The 19,697-nt window shown below is 45.8% G+C and overlaps 2 protein-coding genes across 4 annotated transcripts in view; both read right to left on the bottom strand.

Annotated features, from left to right (window-relative positions):
* The window catches only part of MAP3K3 (mitogen-activated protein kinase kinase kinase 3), a 62,227-nt gene extending 60,662 nt beyond the window's left edge, over positions 1-1,565 (bottom strand). The window contains exon 1 of one of the 2 annotated variants that reach the window (XM_022589116.3): positions 1,187-1,565. In XM_022589116.3, the coding sequence (XP_022444824.1) occupies positions 1,187-1,190 (4 nt within the window). In that variant the 5' untranslated portion in view covers positions 1,191-1,565. The remainder of the gene's footprint in view (positions 1-1,186) is intronic. The other variant, XM_022589114.3, reaches the window with a different exon arrangement.
* The window catches only part of TACO1 (translational activator of cytochrome c oxidase I), a 30,061-nt gene that overhangs the window by 7,222 nt on the left and 3,142 nt on the right, over positions 1-19,697 (bottom strand). The window contains exons 2-6 of one of the 2 annotated variants that reach the window (XM_089901407.1): positions 12,921-13,694; positions 12,510-12,616; positions 11,018-11,145; positions 10,353-10,530; positions 9,814-10,021 (exon numbers count right to left, since the gene is read on the bottom strand). In XM_089901407.1, coding sequence (XP_089757533.1) covers positions 9,821-10,021; positions 10,353-10,530; positions 11,018-11,145; positions 12,510-12,616; positions 12,921-13,200 — 894 coding nt within the window. In that variant the 5' untranslated portion in view covers positions 13,201-13,694 and the 3' untranslated portion in view covers positions 9,814-9,820. Of the gene's footprint in view, positions 1-6,053; positions 10,022-10,352; positions 10,531-11,017; positions 11,146-12,509; positions 12,617-12,920; positions 13,695-19,697 lie in introns of those variants that run through there. The other variant, XM_022589131.2, reaches the window with a different exon arrangement.

Genomic DNA, 19,697 nt, shown 5'->3' with positions numbered 1-19,697 from the left:
ACAGCAAACATTTAACCCCCTACAGAAACGACTTGACCTTGCTATAGGGCAAATCAAATATTAACGTTCCCTCTTCACAGATGCAATCAATGGCCGTGCAAATGATATTTTTACTGACTTTTACCCCTTGATTATTTATGACAATACCAAATACTTTACAAAACTTGCCATTGCAAACAGTATCAAAATAACTGATCCAACAAGAGAAGCAAAGTACATCTAAAATGTTATTTGCTACTTAATCTAGTCCAATAGTCATTTGGTAAATTACCAAAAAGGACATGAAATATAATTCAGTTCAAATGCTGCGTGTGGAAGACATTAAAAGCTTTTCTTAGATTACATCTTCACAACAGAAGTTGCAAATATCGATTAAAAAGGAAATGATTTCATAGAGATTCTTTTGTGTAGTGAATGTTTCTCTCTTTCAAAAGTTACATAATTTCAGGGATACAGTTAGATTAAAATAATGGATGTAAAACACTACAAGATTTTTCGAAAGGTAGGATGTGTATTATAACTGGCAGCCCGCGACCAATTCCTAACCTCCAGCAATCTGCGCGCAGCTCCCATTTCTCAACCGCGCGGTTGATAACAGTGATTGCCGTTTTAATCACCTCCCAACCTATCTCCCTGCACGCCCTCCCCCCTGCGCTGGGGCGCGCACAGGGCTCGAGAGCAAGCCCCGGGAACTCTCACAGGCCAGCCTGTGTGAGCAAAGGGAAGGAAATGACACAGGCAGGAAAAAAAAGCAAATCAAGGAAAAGACACAACAGCAGCTGGGCCTGCACCAGCCTCCAGCCCGGGCCCCACACTGCGCTCGCGCTCCCCCGCCCTCGGGCTCGCGGTCCGGCTCGCTCGGCCCGGAGCGGGCTGCCCCGCCGAGCATGGGCCCTCGACCAGCCGCCGCTTCTTTGGGATGCGCCGGCCGCGCGGCCCGGAAGGAGGCTGCCGAGTGGGCTCCGTCGGCCGGGGCCGCCCCGGCGGGCCGAGAAGCCAGAATCCCCGCCCGGGCCGCGGAGCCGCTAAGCCGCGAGCAGGGCGGGAGGGCGCCGGCGGTCCGCAGCCCCGGCCCGGCTGGCTGTCCATGCCTGTCAGGCGGCGGCCCAGGGTCCTCCTCCCCTCAGTCCGGGGCGGGGCAACGCGAAGCAGCGCGGGCACAGGCCGGGGCGGTGGCGACACTCACCCATGGTGGCGATGGCGGCGGCGGCGTCTTGGGCCCGAGTGTCACCTCCGCAGCCGGGGCTGCATGCCGGGGGCCCGGGCGGCGGGGACGGCAGCGGGCCTGGCTCCGCGCAGGGGGCGCGGGCTGAGCTCAGGGCCCCCGCCGCCTCCCCAGGCTCCGGCTCCGGCTCCGCCCGCAGCCGGGCGCTGTGGCATGGGCAGGGTGGCCCGCTACATCCCCGGCGCTCCTCGGCTCGGCCCAGCCCGGCCTCGGCGGCGCCGCTCGGCCCGCCCGACCGCCAGTCCCTCAGTCCCGCAGTCGCTCGGTCCGGCCGCCGTTCTCCACCTCAGGAACGCTCCGAAAAACAAACCGCTGGTCGCGCAGCTCGCCCCCTTGCCTGTCACTCACCCCAGCGCCCGCCAATCCTAGGCAGTCGCTGGACCTTGGTACCACCCCCCCACTCACTTCACCAGCCAATACCAAGGAGGAAGTCGCTGCCCCCGCCACCCCTCCTCCCCCCGCCCCGGCTCTCTCTCCAACATCCTAACTCTCAGCCGCCAGCTAATCATCAGCACCACTTGATGAACCAATCCCGCCTACTCTCTCAGGATGCCAATACGCGAAGCCAAGGCAGTTTCCGACGGCTGTCTACCGCCTGCCAATCATTGAAACAGCTCCCGGTTCACTCCGCTGCTAGCCAATCACATAGAGGTCTCTGAGCACCCTCCTCTGCGCATCCCTCGCAGGCTTGCCCTCCCTCTCTCCCCGGGAGGTGTGGGTCGCTCCAATCACAGCTCGCGCTTGAGGCTCCGCCCACATTCCCACCTCCCGTCAGTCACCCAAGGCTCGGCGGGCGCGCGGGCTGGCGCGGTTCCCTGCCGGCTACTTTGGGGCTGGAGTTTGGGAAGGCGGCTGGAGGGGCCCCTTGGCCTCCCGCCCTCCCGGCTCTCGGCGGTCTCTGATGCTGAGGTCCTGCCCGTCCCTGTGCCCACACCGGGCGCGTAATAAGCGGGGAGGGTTCTGGCTCTGAGCGCTTCCCGGCATGTGGCCACCTCTGACGCCGGATCCCCAGGCAAGTCCTCCGGTCCAGACGCTGCGCTTGCTGGGAGGCAGGAGCGGCTTACCACTGCCCGCCTTTTCCTGGGTCTCACACCTCCAGGGCCACACTCTCCAAGGGGCAGGGGTAGTGCCGGAAAGTGAGTCCTAGGAATCTGCTGGCCAGGGCCGAAACCATTAAGTGCAAAGCCAGAGAGGTTCTTTCGGGAAGAAAACTTTTTTTTTTTTTCCTGGTCATAAAAGCAATACAAGCTCTTTGTGTTAAAATTGAAAAAAATAAAAATAAAACTTCCACCCCAGAGATAATTTTACCTTTCCTACCTAAATATACAACGTTTGATAAAAACGGCTTCACATTGTTTTGTAGTGTGCTTACATTTTATCGTAAGTGTTTTCCGGGGCCACTGAATATTGTTCCAAAACAATTGTACTGGCTGCATGATATTTCAAAATAGAGATGACCATAATTAATTTTCCCAACCCCCATTGTTCAACATGTTATACACCCAGATCTTCAGATTCCAAGTCCTCCACAATCCGGGTTCCCTTCCTCTGGCTTCTGTTCTACTGTAATATAAATCAGACGCCAGAATCATCTTCCTCTTGTTTTCAACTGTCAACTAAGAACCTTTAGTGGTGGCTTTGCCTTGGTATCAAATCTCTTAAGAATTACCTTAGATTTCTCTCTTCTCTCTTTCTTTACACCCACCCCTCCCCGCCACTACCACGATTCAATCAGGCCCCTTGTCTGTTATTTTTTTCCTCCAACAAGCTTTTAAGCCTGTCATTTTCCCACTTGAGTAGATCCCTACCCAGTTTATTGCAGTTCCTTAACTATAATAACTTCTCTTTTCTGGGAAGGGGAGGTAAAGCAGAGAGAACTAATATTTATCAGTCATTTTCTATGTGCCAGGCACATCCTCTCAATCTTTTCAGTAACTTTGAGGTAAGTAGTAGTACTGGTGTTTGAATGATGAAGGTGAAGCACAGAGAAGGTAAGTATCATGTCCAAGTGGTAAAGCTAGGATCCACATCAGGGCTTTCTGACACCCAAAGGCCATGCTCTTGCACATTTCTCAACTGTTTTTTTCATTATCACCCCCCCAAGGAGAAAATTTTTAATTACTTAAATTTAAATTCTCCCTAATGTGAGAAATTAAATATTAAGGTATAAGATTTTGTCAGGTAGGGCTGAGCTTTGAAGCCCATATACCATCGTATTATCGAAGATTTTTTTCACCTCGTAAGAATCATTTTTCGTCCTGTTGGGGATATCACCCTGTTAAGAATGTGTGTAATAGGCCAGTGCTGGAGGTCACAATCTGCCAATCTGAGGCTCAGATCTGACCCTTAATTTTACTGAGCTGTGAAATAAATATTAAAAAAAAAAGACATTTATGCCAGTGGAAATGTAGGACCCACTCCTAGATTTAGGAATACTTGCCTGTATTCAAAGGTCCATTCAGCAGCTTCTCCTGGAATGTCTAAAACACAACTCCAATTTAATGTGTTTTACACTGAACTCTTGATTCTTTCCCCCTCCCCCCACAAACCTTGCTCCTCTGTTTTCCCAATTGTTAAAATACAAACCTAGGAGTCGTCTTCCTTGATTTCACTCTTTCCCTAACATCTCTATATCCAGTCATCCACTAAGTCTTTTCAGCTCTCCTTTCAAAATGTATCTGAATCCAACTACTCACCACTTCCACCCTAGTGCAAGCCACCACCCTCTCTACTGTATAACTGCCCTAGCCTCCTAACTGGCTTCCCTGTTTCCTCTGTGGCCACCCAGCAAATGATTCTCCACACAGCAGCCAGAGTGATCCTTGTAAAATGTAATTCAGATCATGTCACTCCCCTGCTCTCAACCCTCCAATGGCTTCCCACCACACTTAGAATAGAATCTTCCAGGCCCAACAGGAGCTGGCTCCAGCCATCCTCTCCTACCTCAACTCTCCTGCTCCCTCAATCGCTCCAGCCACACTGGCATCCTCACCATACTTTGAACCTACCAAGCTCAGGACCTTTGCACTTGCCATTTGTTCTGCCTAGAATGCTCTTCCCTAAGATGTTCCCAAAGCTAATTCTTGCATTTCATTCAGGTCTCTGCTTAGATATCACCTATTAAGAGCGCCTAAACACACCATCCAAAATAGCCCCTCTCCCCTCCATCATTCTGTATTTCCATATTCTGCCTTATTTTTCTTCATAGTGCCTGAAATTATATACTTATTGTCTTTCTTCCAACTACAATGAACATAAGCCGTGTAGGAAGAGGGATTTTGTCCTGTTCACTGCGCTATCACCAGCACTTTGAACAGTGCCTCGTACGTAGTAGCACATGCAATACAACTACATTAAGTCTTTAGCTGAATCATTAAGTCTGATTTTTCTTCTACTTTACTACCAACTGCTTTCTTTGAGGGCTTCATTTCTGTTGCCTGCTGCTTAACCAGCCATCTCAAACATTCCCATGCTGCCTTTACCATACTGGGCTTTCTTCTGAACTTCAGAGGCATCACCCATTGAGTACCCCACAGGCACCTCAAATTCTACAGGTCCAAATTGAACTGATCATTTTCCTCCATAGTTCTCTATATCCTCTCTCCATCTTCACTTTCCCAAGCTGGATGCTTTTGAGTTATCTAACTTGGAGAGCTCTTTCTCTCCATTTCCCTTCCCCCACAGCTAATCTCGACCATGTCTCCAATCTGTCCACTCCTCTCCCAGCCCCAGCTCCACCATCCTAGTTCAAACCCCCAAAATCTCTCACTTGGATTACTTAGCTTAACAGCCTCTCAAGATCACTCCCATCACAGGGTGATCCTTTAAAATGGATACCTGATCCTGTCATGCTCTGCTTAAAAACTTTAAGGCTTCCCTGGTGGTGCAGTGGTTGAGAGTCCGCCTGCCGATGCAGGGGACACGGGTTCGTGCCCCGGTCTGGGAGGATCCCACATGCCGCGGAGTGGCTAGGCCCGTGAGCCATGGCCGCTGAGCCTGCGTGTCCAGAGCCTGTGCTCCGCAAGGGGAGAGGCCACAGCGGTGAGAGGCTCGCGTACCGAAAAAAAAAAAAAGATGGTCTAGCATCTCTCACAGCACATTCAAAAAAACAAATATTTGGGACTTCCCTGGTGGCACAGTGGTTAAGACTCCGTGCTCCCAATGCAAGGGGCCTGGGTTTGATCCCTGGTCATGGAACTAGATCCCACATGCATGCCACAACTAAGAGTTCACGTGCCTCAACTAAAGGAGCCGGTGAGCCACAACTAAGGAGCCCACCTGCCGCAACTAGACCTGGTGCAACCAAATAAATAAATATTTTTTTTAAAAACTCAGAATTCACAAGATATAAATTAATTAGGCTTCACTCTACTGGCTCTTAAAAATAGTCAAAGTGTTCAACATATACTTCTTAAAAAAAAACAATTATTTGTTGAATAAATAAGTGAACTTCAAATGGGTATGTTAGTAATTGAATGTAATTTCCACAGGTGTGCCCTTTTAGCTATGCATTTTATCTACTCTATGTTGTCTCTCTCCTCACTCTTCATTTTCCCCATATGAAGCCTCCCAACTGGGCCAGGCCTTCTCAAGTCTATTCCCCTAGTTTTACACTGAGTAGATGCTCCTGGTTAAGCACGTGAGCCACTCCTGACCCCAAGACTCATTAGGCAGCCAATCACACACCAGCTGCACATTTTCCTTTTTTCTTCCAAGAGCATAGGACACATGACAGGGAACAATAAATACAAATGAATAAATTTCCTTAAGGGATAGCTCAATGAATTTGGTGTAAAAACGAAAACAAATCAAAAAACCTATCACCTAATTTGATGAAAATTCTTTTAATTCAGAGGTAAAGTGGAATATATTCAGATTACCAGTTCAACCAGTTAGTTTATCCGCATTGTTAAGAAGTGATGTACACAGAAGATTTTTACATCTCCTTTGCATTTTTATGTATTGACATTTACTTCTAAAGAAAAATTGCTTTTCGTTTTGAAATTCCACTTCTATAAATTTATCCTAAAGAATAATTTGCAAGAGAGCAAAGGTAAAGAATGTTCATCATAGCATCTTCTGTAAGATAGAAAACCCAAATGTCCATTGATAGAGACTAGTTAAATAAATTATGGCACATTAATTAATACAATAAAATACTATGTAGCTACTAAAAAGAATAAAGCAGACATCTCCATTCTAATACCAAAAGGAATCCAGGATATATCTGGGGGGAGGGGGCGCAGGAGACAGGTTATAAAGCAGATATATATAGGGTGATCACATTTCAGTTTTTAAAAAAGTTCTTTCACACTTAGTGGGACAAAAGGCCAACATACACTGAACACTTCCTATTGCCAGGCACTGTTTTAAGTGCTTAGCATATATTAACTTATTTAATTCTCAAAACAGCCTTATGATATAGATGCTATTATCCCCATTTTATAGATGAAGAAATAAGTACAAAGAGGTTAAGTTCTTCCCCAAGGTTTCTAGCAACTGACAAGAGTTAGAATTTGTGCCCCAGCAGATTGATACCAATGAGAAGAGCAGACTGTTAATGGTGGTTATTTTAGGAGGTTAGGATTAGATGGGACTTTAATTTTTTTGCTGTATATTTCTATAAGGTTTGACTTCTTAAAAAACAATAAAGGTTACCTTTTTGGCACAAACCAAAGAAAGATAAAAAGAGGAAAAAGTAAAAACTTCTATCCCATTCACTGTCTGGGGATAGAATAAAGAGAGAAAGTGATTTCAATCAAGACGAGTGTAGTATCTATCATGACACTCTCTTTTGTGAGATCTACTGGCTCACTTATTTTCTCTTCATAGAATGTCTTCAGAGGAGTCCTCAGGGATTCAAAAGTTGAGGACTCTTAGAGTGTGAAGCTTTATTGACAGCTGTGCTATATATTTCCGAGAGAAAAAAAAAGGAACTCAACCACACGACTGAATTTCCAGAGTTGGCTAGAGGCAGAGTCTTCACTGTTCCTGTTTGATTCAGCGGGGGCCCCTGGCAGAGTTGGGGCAGCTACATACCACACGAGCGCTTCTCGTAAGAGTCAAGGCTATGGACAGAGCCTGTCACTGATACTTCCATCCCACTGAAAGGAAACTTGAAAATGAGCCCGAGCCAGCTCAAGGCTCTAAATGATTTTGTGTTGCTAAGACAATGACCAAAGATAAGGCAAAGGCAAGCCAGGACCAGACGCTATTCTTCTGACTTTAAGGTACACCTGAATCCCACCCTCTCACATGCTGTCTCCCTAACAGGACAATAATGTGACTAGTTTTCTTTTTAAAAAAATGCTTCCCTGATAAAAGTAAGACACGATTATTGAAAATAAAACTCAATTATAACATCACCACCCAGAGATAACCAGTTTTGATATATTGGTATACTTCCTTCTAGTCTTTTTTTAAAAGTTCATATATAAAGTATGATATATATTTTAAAATTTGGACCATACTATACATATAGTTTTGCATCTTTGTTTTTCACTTAACATTATATTGTAAACATTTTCTCTGACATAAAATATTCTTTGAAAAATAATTTCTAGTGGCAGAATAACTCATACTCTCTTTACTTAACTATCCAGTTAAATAGTTAACTATTTAACCTGTAGAGCTAAGGGTCTCTTTACCAGATCTAGAGGCAGAGCAGGTCCAAGTAAGCTTTCATTTCTGCCTTTCCCATACTAATTGCAGGAAAGACTGCAGGGCACCGCCAGGGGTCAGTGCAGAGCTATTTAGTGTGTCTTGATGCAAGAAAACTGGTTACACAAGAATTCACATTAACAAATCCTATCTATTAGATTAGAGGACTATTCACATGAGTAACCAAGTTCCCTTCTAGAGCAGGCTTCCTTAGTACGGATTTCTCAGATCAGAACGACCACATTCCTATTCAACATTTATAATAGACCTTGGTTTATTTCATGCAGATGTAGTTCTCACCTGCTTGGTATGAGATCATCTGTGCATAAAATACTTGGCCTGACCATTTTATAGGTTTGTTTTGAAAATCAAATAAATAAAATATGAAAGTATCTTATAAGTTAGGAAGTGGCATTTAAACTTTACACTGCCCTATTTTAATGATGTGCTATTCAGATATTTAGATGAGTTATCTCCTATAAAAACTAAAGAATGCCAGGTAGTACCAAAATTATGAAATGAGGTATAACAGCATATGCTTTGGCACGGTAACAGGTTATTACATTGGTTTTCCTCCCGCTAGCCTTCACTCTCCAGCTGTTGAAGTCATCATGGAGTTAGTAATCTGTTTTTCCTAGAAGGTGAAGTTATCATTTATCCAATTTGGTTTTAGTTCTTTTCCATCCTCATTTACCTAAGAGTCCTTCAGGAAAATTACTCTGAGCTCAGAACTGGCTTAAACAACTTACAGGAAGGTGAATAATAGGGATCAAAAAGCCACTCCAGGACCGACACGCCTGACGGGCTCCAGCACAGGTGGTTGGCACTCCTTGTCTCTCTAAACCCAAAAGTGACTCAGGAACAAAAGGCACCAAGGCCCCTATTTCCCACCTGGCCAGGCTTCTGACTCAGCCTTCTTTCTGTTCTTATCTCCTTTCCAGTTCCCAGTGCCCCATCATCTGGCATCAGTGATGAAAAGGAGCCAGGGCTGGGCATTCTGGGGATCAAGCAGCTTTCAAAACCAGCTTGGTATAGCCCTTCCTGAGTGCAGCCCACTGACAGGTCCACTCTGAGCAATCTCAGAACACAGAGGGACCCGGGCAAAGCAGGGCCTGGAGTCCCTTATCACTGGCACTTGATCTCCTTCGGGGCTACAGCCTTAAGCTCTCTGACAGAAGAAGGGTACAGAGGCCACACAAAGAGAACAAGGATGCATGCACAGCACCTCACACTGCCCTGGGACAGCTCCGGTAGAGAGCAATCCTGTGTCTCCCCCGAGGTCCTGCGTCTTAGAGTGGATCTAACACAGGGCATCAATTGGACAGCTTGTAAGTGCAGTTCCTGCTACACAGTAGGTGTTTGATCAATATTAGTTATGTGAAAGAATGACAGGTTTAAGCCATTAGATGAACACTAGAGCACAAAGTACCTGGAGGGAGCTACATTTCTATGGTCAATCAAAAAAATAAAGTCTTGGGATTGGAGTAGTGGAACTAAGCCTATAGACTTGAAAGGAAGTCAAGAGGGTCCCAGCAACTGGACACAAACCCAGGAAAACTCAAGAGTCATACAACAGCAGTGCAGCAAACCCAGATCAATAGCTGTTATTATTTAACAGCAGTTTCTAGTACATGGGCCCTCAGGGCACCTACCATCCCCACAAGGGCCAACTTCCTGAGATCAGAATCTGACCAGCTGACTGGCCTCACTCTGCATCCAGAAGGATGTGGAGGGGCTCACCTGGGAGGGCACGGAGACACCAGCAGAGCTGACAAATAGGCTTCACAAAAGTGCAGGGATTCCGCTGACCACAAACTACAGGTCTTCTGCTTCCTAACCTGCTAGACCACCCACCACCCTGACCTGCTTGAGTCTCAGAGGACGCTGCAGAAGCTTGTGCTCCAGAATAGGCTGCCGGGGGCACGTACAGCCTGGCTACTCAATGTTGTCATAGACGTGGATCACGTCATTGTGGTTGCCGAGAGCCTGGATGAGATGGGCAGCCTGCTCCAGGTCAGGGTCAGCCAGCCGCACCTTTGTGTTGGGGATGAACTCTAGCATACAGGACACAGAACACAGGCCCAGGGAGTCCAGCTTCTTCCTCACCTGATGCAGTGAAGAGGCATCACAAATAAACTAGGAACAAAGGAAAGTCAGGAGGTAAGTAGCCAGGAGATAACAGGACAAAGCTGGACAGAAGTTTGCAAAACCTGAATGGAATTACTGTATCACTGGGTTTAAGTCTTCACTGGCAGAAACAGAGTTTTCAATGTTCTGAATCCTTCTCATCGTCCTCAAGAGAGTAAGCCCTATCCGGTATTCTCTTAGTAAATGTCTGTGCAATATGTGAGCTCTTTATCTCACCTGTACCCCGGGCATAGGAAAGAAGAGACTGACAGAAGCATGCCTTAACATGTCAATCAGGGGCCTCTCGGAAGCCCACCAAACACTAAGGCTTCACACTCACTTTAAAAATGTTCGTTTCCTCTTCATCTTCAGTTTCCTTGACATCCTCAGCTCCTGCTTCTATTGCCAGCTCCAAGGCACGCTCCAGATTCACAGCTTTCTTCTCTTTGTCCTCCACTCCAACCACGATCACCCCCTTTTTGTCAAAGGAGTGGCGAGCTCCTTCAGCCATCATTCCCCTAACAGGAAAGGAAATGGGCCAGAAAGAATGCCTTTAGACACTCATTCCCACCCAGCCCCTGGAGTATAAACAGACATGGAGCAGCTCTCTTCCTGAGGCAGATGCAGCTACCACTGGGCAAGGGGATAATCCAAACATAACCCCAACCTTCTATTTTCTGCCCTGTCTGGAGTTTGGAGGATGCAAAGATTGCTCATCAATTCCTGTGCAATTAAGATTCCTGGTTGTACGTTTTAAGACCTGGACATTATACAGACAGATGAGATAATGGGACAGAGAGTTCGTTCTACACCTGATGAACAAGTCCTTTGGATCCTGCCCAGTACAGAACACATTAAGGGAGAATAAACGATCCCATTTGGATTCTGCTAAGGATGAAGTGTGTGTAAAACTTGAAATGCCACCAGGAACAACAGTACTTTCCCTGCACAGAATCGGAACCTAAAGACTCTGTACCCTTCTACTCTCCCCAGACACACACCTACCCATTCTTGTTCAGGATATGTTTGATGTCCGAGTGGCACTTGGAGCTACTGTTAGATAACGCCTCAATGAGAAGAGAAGAGCCACCAGGGCCTCGGCCCTCATACAACAAATAAATGTCCTTGGTTTTCTGCAATAAACAACATAATCACATTTTCCGGTTTCCTAGTTCCCTCCTACATGCCAGCCCAGGCACCACAGGCACCACAAAGTTGACTCCATGGGATGGGCTCCCTGGGCTGGAGCCTAGGCTGTTAAGCTTCAATTTTGTCCTCCCCTCTGAGAGGAGGCCCTTGGGACCAACTTTTGAGATAATTGGAAGTACTATCCCTTACTTGGCAGGCAGTCTGTTTCTCTTGTCCCTGAACAATCAATCTGCCATCTCCCAGCTTTGTTTTCGCCCCTCCCCAGCTGAATCCCACATCCACCCCACCATAGCGCCCACTAAAACTCATTCTCGTACACCTTATCCCGCATGAAACCCACCTGTGCTCCTACCCCCGCGCTGCTGAGTACTGCCACGTGAAATGACACATCTGGGCCTTATCAAATAGCATAGCCTCAAAATTCAAACAATCAATCAAAAACTCTAATGACCAATCTCATCTGGATCTCCCACACTGCCTCTGCTCATTCTTTGCCCGTGCATCCGATCTTCACCACTCTCTCCATCACCCTGCCCTGCCGTCTTCCCAGGAACTCTCAACTGATGACTTCTCCCTTCCTCTTTCACAAAGGAAATTAAGGACACCAGGTGGGGGAAAATCCTCTGCCTCCACCGCCTTATCTGCACCACACCTGACAGGAGGGCAGTATGAATGATGGTTAGGCATAGGCTCTGGAGTCTGTCTGGTTCCCAGTCTGTCATTTTCTGTGTGACGTGGTCAAGTCGCCTAATCTTTCAGTGCCTCAGTTTCCATTTAAGGTTGTTCTGAGAATTCAGTGAGGTAATGCATACAAAGTTCTTATCAAAGAACTTGGCCTGGAATAAGCACTCAATAACTGTTAGCAATTAAGGTGACTACTACTTCCTCAGATCCTTCCCCCTTGTCCTAGAGGTGTCCCCTCAGCTGGGCTTGAAGACAATTCCCACACCTAGGCTCTACATCCCAGCCCCTCCCACTATCACCACCATCTGCACCCTGTCTCTTTCTACTGGCTTTTCTCCTTTAAGGCATAAATGTCAGAAAAACAAACCCTTCCTCAAACTAACACCAGGGCTTTCCCCATACTGTGCCCCTTCTTTTTACCCCATCTCCTCAAAACTCAGCTCAGCAAACCTAGGCTATATAGTTCTGTACACTGTCTATACATCCTGCTCCTGACTGTGCTCCCATAACCAATGGCCAAGAGAAGAGTCACCAGAAGGCTCTGGGCTGAGAGTGTCAACGACATCACTACCCTTCTCTGATAATTTAAGGGGTGTGTGGTGGCCTTCCAGACATGTGCCCTGTAGGGACTGTGATCAAAAACAAAGTTAAACTGAGGACACACCTCCATTTTCAGTGCTGCCTCAATTGTTGCCTTGGGCATGTGCTTGCTGCGACACACCTCTAAGATGCTGGCCAGGTTTCTATTGAACTCGGGGTTGGGGCCTCCTTCTGAGATAGAAAAGAGTAAGCAGAGACATCTCATTATGACATGTGAGAAAAAAGGGATTTCCGCCTCCTACCCCCATCAGCCAAAAGAGCGACAAGTCAGCACTTAGATCTCGGTTTGCTGAGGACACTTTATCCAGTGTTTGAATGAGATCTGGGTAAGTATTTTGGAAAAGAAGTTTTCAATTCGCTCTGAATGAAAGGCCGAGGATCGGGGTGGGCCTGGCCCAACTCTAGGAGGCAAGCAAAGCCGTGGGCATAGTGAGGGCAAGTGGCTACCACCGGGGGGTGACCGTCAAGTTCTCACCTTTAACCGCTAGGCGAATGCTCAAACTGAGCTTAGAGAAGACGCGACTCCTTTCGGTGTCCTTGGGACCCTTGATGTGCCGGACTTTGGACCACTTGTTGTGCCCGGCGAGGACTTCTGCCGTGAGGTGCAGCGTCCGGCCCTCACAGGGGCTACAGCCTGGGGACTCAGGCTGGAAGGCCGGGGGGAAGCGCGGAAGAGCCACCCGGACCCCGGGGCCTCGCGCCCACAAGCACTGGGTAGCGGCCCTGCTCAAGGTGACAGGGGCCCAAGCCGCCATCGGCTCCGACCCTGGGCCAAGGTCAGCAAGAGCAGTGGCCGAGGTCCCTCCGCCGAGTCCGCCACCGAAGCAAGCAGGTCCAGAGCCTGCGGCCTCCTCAACCCGTCACTGGAGAGCCAAAGGCTCAGGCCCACCCCGGGGAGCCGGAACACGAAGTACGCCGCACCTTCACCGCGGCAGCCCACCCCGGGCAGCCGGAACACGAAGTACGCCGCACCTTCACCGCGGCAGCCCACCCCGGGCAGCCGGAACACGAAGTACACCGCACCTTCCCCGCGGCAGCCGGGAGCGGGTACACTCAATGGTGTAGCACACTTCCTTTTCCCGGTCCGTTCCAAAAACGCGTCCCCACCGCCCACAAAAGCCGTTCCGTCGCGTGGTACTTGCTTTTCTGTTGCTTGCAGCTGCGCAGAGCCTGGGCGGAGGTGGGGCAACCCTGCGCTCAATCCTTCCTGGTTGCCTGGGGAACGCCGGACTTTACTTCCCACAATGATCTAGTAGAGATACATCTTAGTTATGAAGCTGATTTTGCTTCAGAATGACTTCCCAACTCTAAGCAGGCCTAGAATGATAAATGTTTTGTTGTTGCAAAGAAATAGGTAGTTCAATCACTTCACTTTAAGGTAGGGAAATCGCCGCCCAGAGATGTGATTTATCCAATCATTTAGTCTCTCTGAACTTCCTCTTCGATATCTGTAAATAAGGATGCTCCTACTTGCTTTACCAACGTAAGAGGGTTGAAAAAAGCTCTTGGAGCTTTAAAGTAATAAAATCTTATGTAAATAGCAGCAGCGATCATAGTGATGAAGTCCCTAAATTCAAGAGACGCTTGCCATCCTGGAGAGGGAGGATGATCAGAAGAGTTTCCTGGAGCCTAATTCCCCTCTGCATTTTCCCTTTGCTCTCACAGAAGAGAAAACCGATGCCATTAGGAGGAGAAGGTATAGAACAAACAAAGCAGCAACTGTGAACAACTTTCCAGTGGCTCCCCAGGCTGGTGAGATTAAATCCAAAAACTTCGTGTGTTAGATAGAGAGCAGGTTAAGTTTGTGGCCTCTGGTCTGAACTGGTGGGTTCAAACCCTGGTTGTTACACTTACTTGTGTAACCTTGGGCAAGTTCCTTTACTTTCCTATATTTCAGTTTTCTTACCTGTAGAATGGCCTTGCTATGATTAAATGGGATAATGGATAAAATACACAGGCATAGGTTTTATGTTATTTTTTAGTTATTATGTAAGAACCTTCATAATCTCAGATCTACTCATTCTTCTGGTCTCATGTCCTGACACTACAGTCCAGTTGGAGGGAATTATACTCACTGTACTCTGAATACAAGTTCTTTATCACCTCTTTGCCCCTATCTGCTTGGAGTGAACTCCACTGTCTCGGTGATAAAATCTTCATCATGCTTCAAGACCCAGTTCAGCTGTCCCCTCCTTGGTTAAAGCCTTCCTAAGAGTCCTTCTTTGAGTTTTTAGCTGTAACTAATAGTGCACTTATGAATTGTTAATTTATTATTTTTTATTATCGAAGCTACTTGGGCTGGGCACTCTCCTCCTTGTACTTTGCAGATTATGCAGAAACACCAGATTGCTCCTACCGCTTCTCCCAATTCTTGTATTAAGCACAAACCTGTGTCTTTGCTGTTCTACCTCACTTCTGGCTAATTTTTGTTCTTCCTTCAAGATTCAGCTCAGGCATCATTTCCCACCAGAGGAAAATATCTGCAAATTCTCCGTTTGGGTTCAGATGCCCTACTCTGTGTGTTCACATAACCCTTCATACATGTCTGTACCTTAACACTTACGTTTTTAATATCGAAATGTTTGTCTCTGCCAATGATATTAAATGCTTTGAGAGCAGGACTGTACTCCTGTGCCCAGTACAGCTTTTTTTTTTTTTTAACAAAAACTTTACTGACATGTAATTTAAATATCATACAAATCACCAATTTAAAGTGTACAATGTTTTTTAGTATATTCAGATTTGTGCAGCCATCACCCAAATTTTACATTTTCATCACTCCCTAAAGAAAGTACCCATTAGCAGTTACTCCCCATTTTCCCCAGTTCCCCCAGTCCTAGGCAACCACCACTTTACTTCTGTCTCTATGGGTCTGCCTATTCTGGACATTTCATATGAACGGAATCATACAATATGTGGTTCTTTTGACTGGCTTCTTTCATTTATCATAATGTTTTCAGGGTTCATCCATGTTGTTAACTAATGTTCCATTGCATGAATATACCACTTTTTATTTATCCATTCATCAGTTGATGGACATTTGGGTTTTTTCCACCTTTTGACCATTCTGAATAATGCTGTTATGAACGTTCACATACAGGTTTTTGCGTAGACATATATTTTCATTTCTCTTGGGTATATGCCTAGGAGTGGAATTGGTGAGTCATACAGTAACTCTGTTCGATCTTTTGAGGAACTGCCAGAGTGTTTTCCAAAATGGTTGCATTGTTTACATCCCTACCAGTAATGTATGAGGGTTCCAATTTCTCCACATCCTTGCCAAAACTTGTTATCATCTCTTTTTGACTCTAGCTGTTGGCATCCTAGTGGGTATGAAGTGGTATTTCATTGTGGTTTTGTTTGTCTGTTTTTTCTCATTGTGGTTTTGATTTCTATTTCCCGGATGACTAATGATGTTGATCATCTTTTCATGTGCTTGCTAGCTATTCATATAGAGTATTACTTTTTGTAATTTAAAAATATAGCTTAGGGGCTTCCCTGGTGGCGCAGTGGTTAAGAATCCGCCTGCCAATGCAGGGGAGAGGGGTTTGAGCCCTGGTCAGGGAAGATCCCACATGCCGCGGAGCAACTAAGCCCACAAGCCACAACTACTGAGCCCACGTGCCACAATTACTGAAGCCCGCGTGCCTAGAGCCTGTGCTCCATAACAAGAGAAGACACCACAATGAGAAGCCCATGCACCGCAATGAAGAGTAGCCCCTACTCGCCACAACTAGAGAAAGCTCGCGTGCAGAAACAGACCCAACACAGCCAAAAAAAAATTAATTAATTAAAAATAAAAAAAGAGTAGAGGCCAAAACAAAGTTTGAGATAGTCCTGGTCCAATCAGCCTAAACCCACCAGGGCAAAGCTGTAGTCCAACAATGTCAGGCTATCAACTCACTGCAACAAGGCAAACTGCACACCAGAGGGATGGTGGAGTGTCTCACTAAAGGAAAAGATCGCTATTATACAATTATGGGGATGAGTGGAGGTTAGGTGAAATTTCAATGAAACAGGGTTTGATATACTCAAAGGAATACAGAGTTATATGAAAAGAGAGTCAACATCAGCTCTGGACTGCAAAGTGGACCCAAGGTTAAGTTTCCTTGAAAACTACAATGTTAAATGTGGAAAGTTGTGTTCAGAAAGCCCTGAAGTTCTACACCTGGGTTGGAAATCAAGGCTGCTTTTCTGTCAAAGCAACTTAGATTCTCCAAGCAAGACTGTAAGGCTTCATTCTCACTGGACATAATTTCAAACAGCAAACTTCCCAACAGTCTATGATTTTATTTTATTTATTTATTTATTTTTGGCCACACCACGTGGCACGCGGGATCTTAGTTCCTCGACCAGGGATTGAACCCTGCAGTGGAAGCATGGACTCATCGCTGGACCACCAGGGAATTCCCAGTCTGATTTTAGAGAACAGTTTCTTAGTGAATTTTTAAAAGTCACCCAGAGAAGGGAATTATTATCTGCTAAGTTGCAGTGTATGCTTGGGAGAAATATTGTTTCCTGTTAACTTTGCACCTGGTTTTATCTGTGTCTGTTTATCTGTGAAGAATGGCAGGGCAGATTTTTACTTTCTCAGTCTGAGCTAATATTCATGTCTCAAAATGATTTCACAGGTGACTGAACTATCCCTAGAGACCTGGCTGTCAAGATCATTGAAAAAAAAATTTTTTTTTTGGCTGCTTTGGGTCTTTGTTGCTGCACGCAGGTTTTCTCTAGTTGCTGTGAGCAGGGGCTACTCTTCGTTGCAGTGCATGGGCTTCTCATTGCAGTGGCTTTTCTTGTTGCAGAGCACGGGTTCTAGAGCACAGGCTCAGTAGTTGTGGCACAGGGGCTTAGTTGCTTCACGGCATGTGGGATCTTCCGGAACCAGGGCTCGAACCCGTGTCCCCTGAATTGGCAGGCAGATTCTCAACCACTGTACCACCAGGGAAGTCCCTGAAATTTTTAACCTACAATGAACCTTGGATTCTAAAGACTGGCTGAAGGCATCATTCTACTAGGTTTGAACAGGTGTCGTCTAGTACTAACGGCTCTCAATGAATAGAACCACACTCGTTACTATTCCAGATACTCTTGCTAATTTGATGGTATGGTGGAGACATTACTTTATTTCCTCTTCCTAGGCACACAGGAAAAATACATTCCTTGCAGTTAGGTTGAATGACGTGACTAAAGTGGAAGGCACTTACTAAATACTGGCTCACTGAACCAATCAAAATGTCTTTCTTCTTTTCCTTTGAAATGGCTCAACAAGAGCACAGAATGAACATAAAAATAAACAGAGGGAGTATTCATCTAGGACTAACAGCATTTGAATAGCAGTGGGATAAAACTCCTCCATCCTATCACATTGGGGCACAGGCTCGGGAAACCAGCTTGGACTTGGAAATTCTATCAGCCATCAGAGCCTGATGTCCTCACCCAGGGGACGTGGGAGTTATCATTTCTTGGTCAGCCTTCACAGCCAACAGATTACTGAATCCTGATTAGCCTGTCCCTTAAATCTCTTTGGTTGTGCCCTGCCCTCTCCTTCCCTGCTGCTCCTGCCTTAGTTGAGGCTTTTGCTTTTTCTTATGTTGACTATTTTAATAGGTGAGGTGACTCCTTGTCTCACCCCCACTCAGAGGCATGTTCTTCACTGCCTCCTAAAATGCAGAACTGAGCATGACTTCCCTCTGTGTAAATTTTCCAAAGTCTCGTACAGGAGGAAGGTCTAAACTTTCTACAAAGCACAAGACCACCTGCTCCTGCTCTCCTCTCTAGACCCACTTCCCACCACTCCCCACACAAAACCCCACATCACCTTACCATTCTCTGAATAGAACCATATTCTTCTTGCCTCTACAGATTTATACATGGATGTTCTCTCTGCCTTAAATATCTTTCTTTACTCCCAGAAGACTCCAACTCAGCCTTCAAAACCCAGTTCATAACTACAAAGCTATAGTAATCAAGACAGTATGGTACTGGCACTAAAACAGAAATATAGATCAATGGAACAGGATAGAAAGCCCAGCGAAAAACCCACGCACATATGGTCACCTTATTTTTGATACAGGAGGCAAGAATATACAATGGAGAAAAGACAGCCTCTTCAATAAGTGGTGCTGGGAAAACTGGACAGCTCCATGTAAAAGAATGAAATTAGAACACTCCCTAACACCATACACAAAAATAAACTCAAAATGGATTAAAGACCTAAATGTAAGGCCAGACACCATCAAACTCTTAGAGGAAAACATAGGCAGAACACTCTATGACATAAATCACAGCAAGATCCTTTTTGACCCACCTCCTAGAGCAAGCAAAATAAAAACAAAAATAAACAAATGGGACCTAATGAAACTTAAAAGCTGTTGCACAGCAAAGGAAACCATAAACAAGACAAAAATACAACCCTCAGAATGGGAGAAAATATTTGCAAACGAAGCAACCGACAAAGGATTAATCTCCAAAATATACAAGCAGCTCATTGCAGCTCAATATCAAAAAAACAAACAACCCAATCCAAAAATGGGCAGAAGACCTAAATAGACATCTCTTCAAAGATATACAGATTGCCAACAAACACATGAAAGGATGCTCAACATCACTAATCATTAGAGAAATGCAAATCAAAACTACAATGAGGTATCACCTCACACCAGTCAGAATGGCCATCATCAAAAAATCTACAAACAATAAATGCTGGAGAGGGTGTGGAGAAAAGGGAACCCTCTTGCACTGTTGGTGGGAATGTAAATTGATACAGCCACTGTGGAGAACAGAATGGAGGTTCCTTAAAAAACTAAAAATAGAACTACCATACGACCCAGCAATCCCACTACTGGGCATATACCCTGAGAAAACCATAATTCAAAAAGTCATGTACCACAATGTTCACTGCAGCACTATTTACAATAGCCAGGACATGGAAGCAACCTAAGTGTCCATCGACAGGTGAATGGATAAAGAAGATGTGGCACATATATACAATGGAATATTACTCAGCCATAAAAAGAAATGAAATTGAGTTATTTGTAGTGAGGTGGATGGACCTAGAGTCTGTCATACAGAGTGAAGTAAGTCAGAAAGAGAAAAACAAATAGCGTATGCTAACACATATATATGGAACCTAAAAAAGAAAAAAAAATGGTTCTGAAGAACCTAGGGGCAGGACAGGAATAAAGACGGAGATGTAGAGAATGGACTTGAGGACACAGGTAGGGGGAAGGGTAAGCTGGGACGAAGTGAG

This window comes from Delphinapterus leucas, chromosome 19, assembly GCF_059928025.1.
Source record: "Delphinapterus leucas isolate spDelLeu-1000000601 "Yukka" chromosome 19, BTC_Dleu_Yukka2, whole genome shotgun sequence".
NCBI lineage: Eukaryota > Metazoa > Chordata > Mammalia > Artiodactyla > Monodontidae > Delphinapterus > Delphinapterus leucas.
This window is presented reverse-complemented; position numbering and strand designations above follow the sequence as displayed.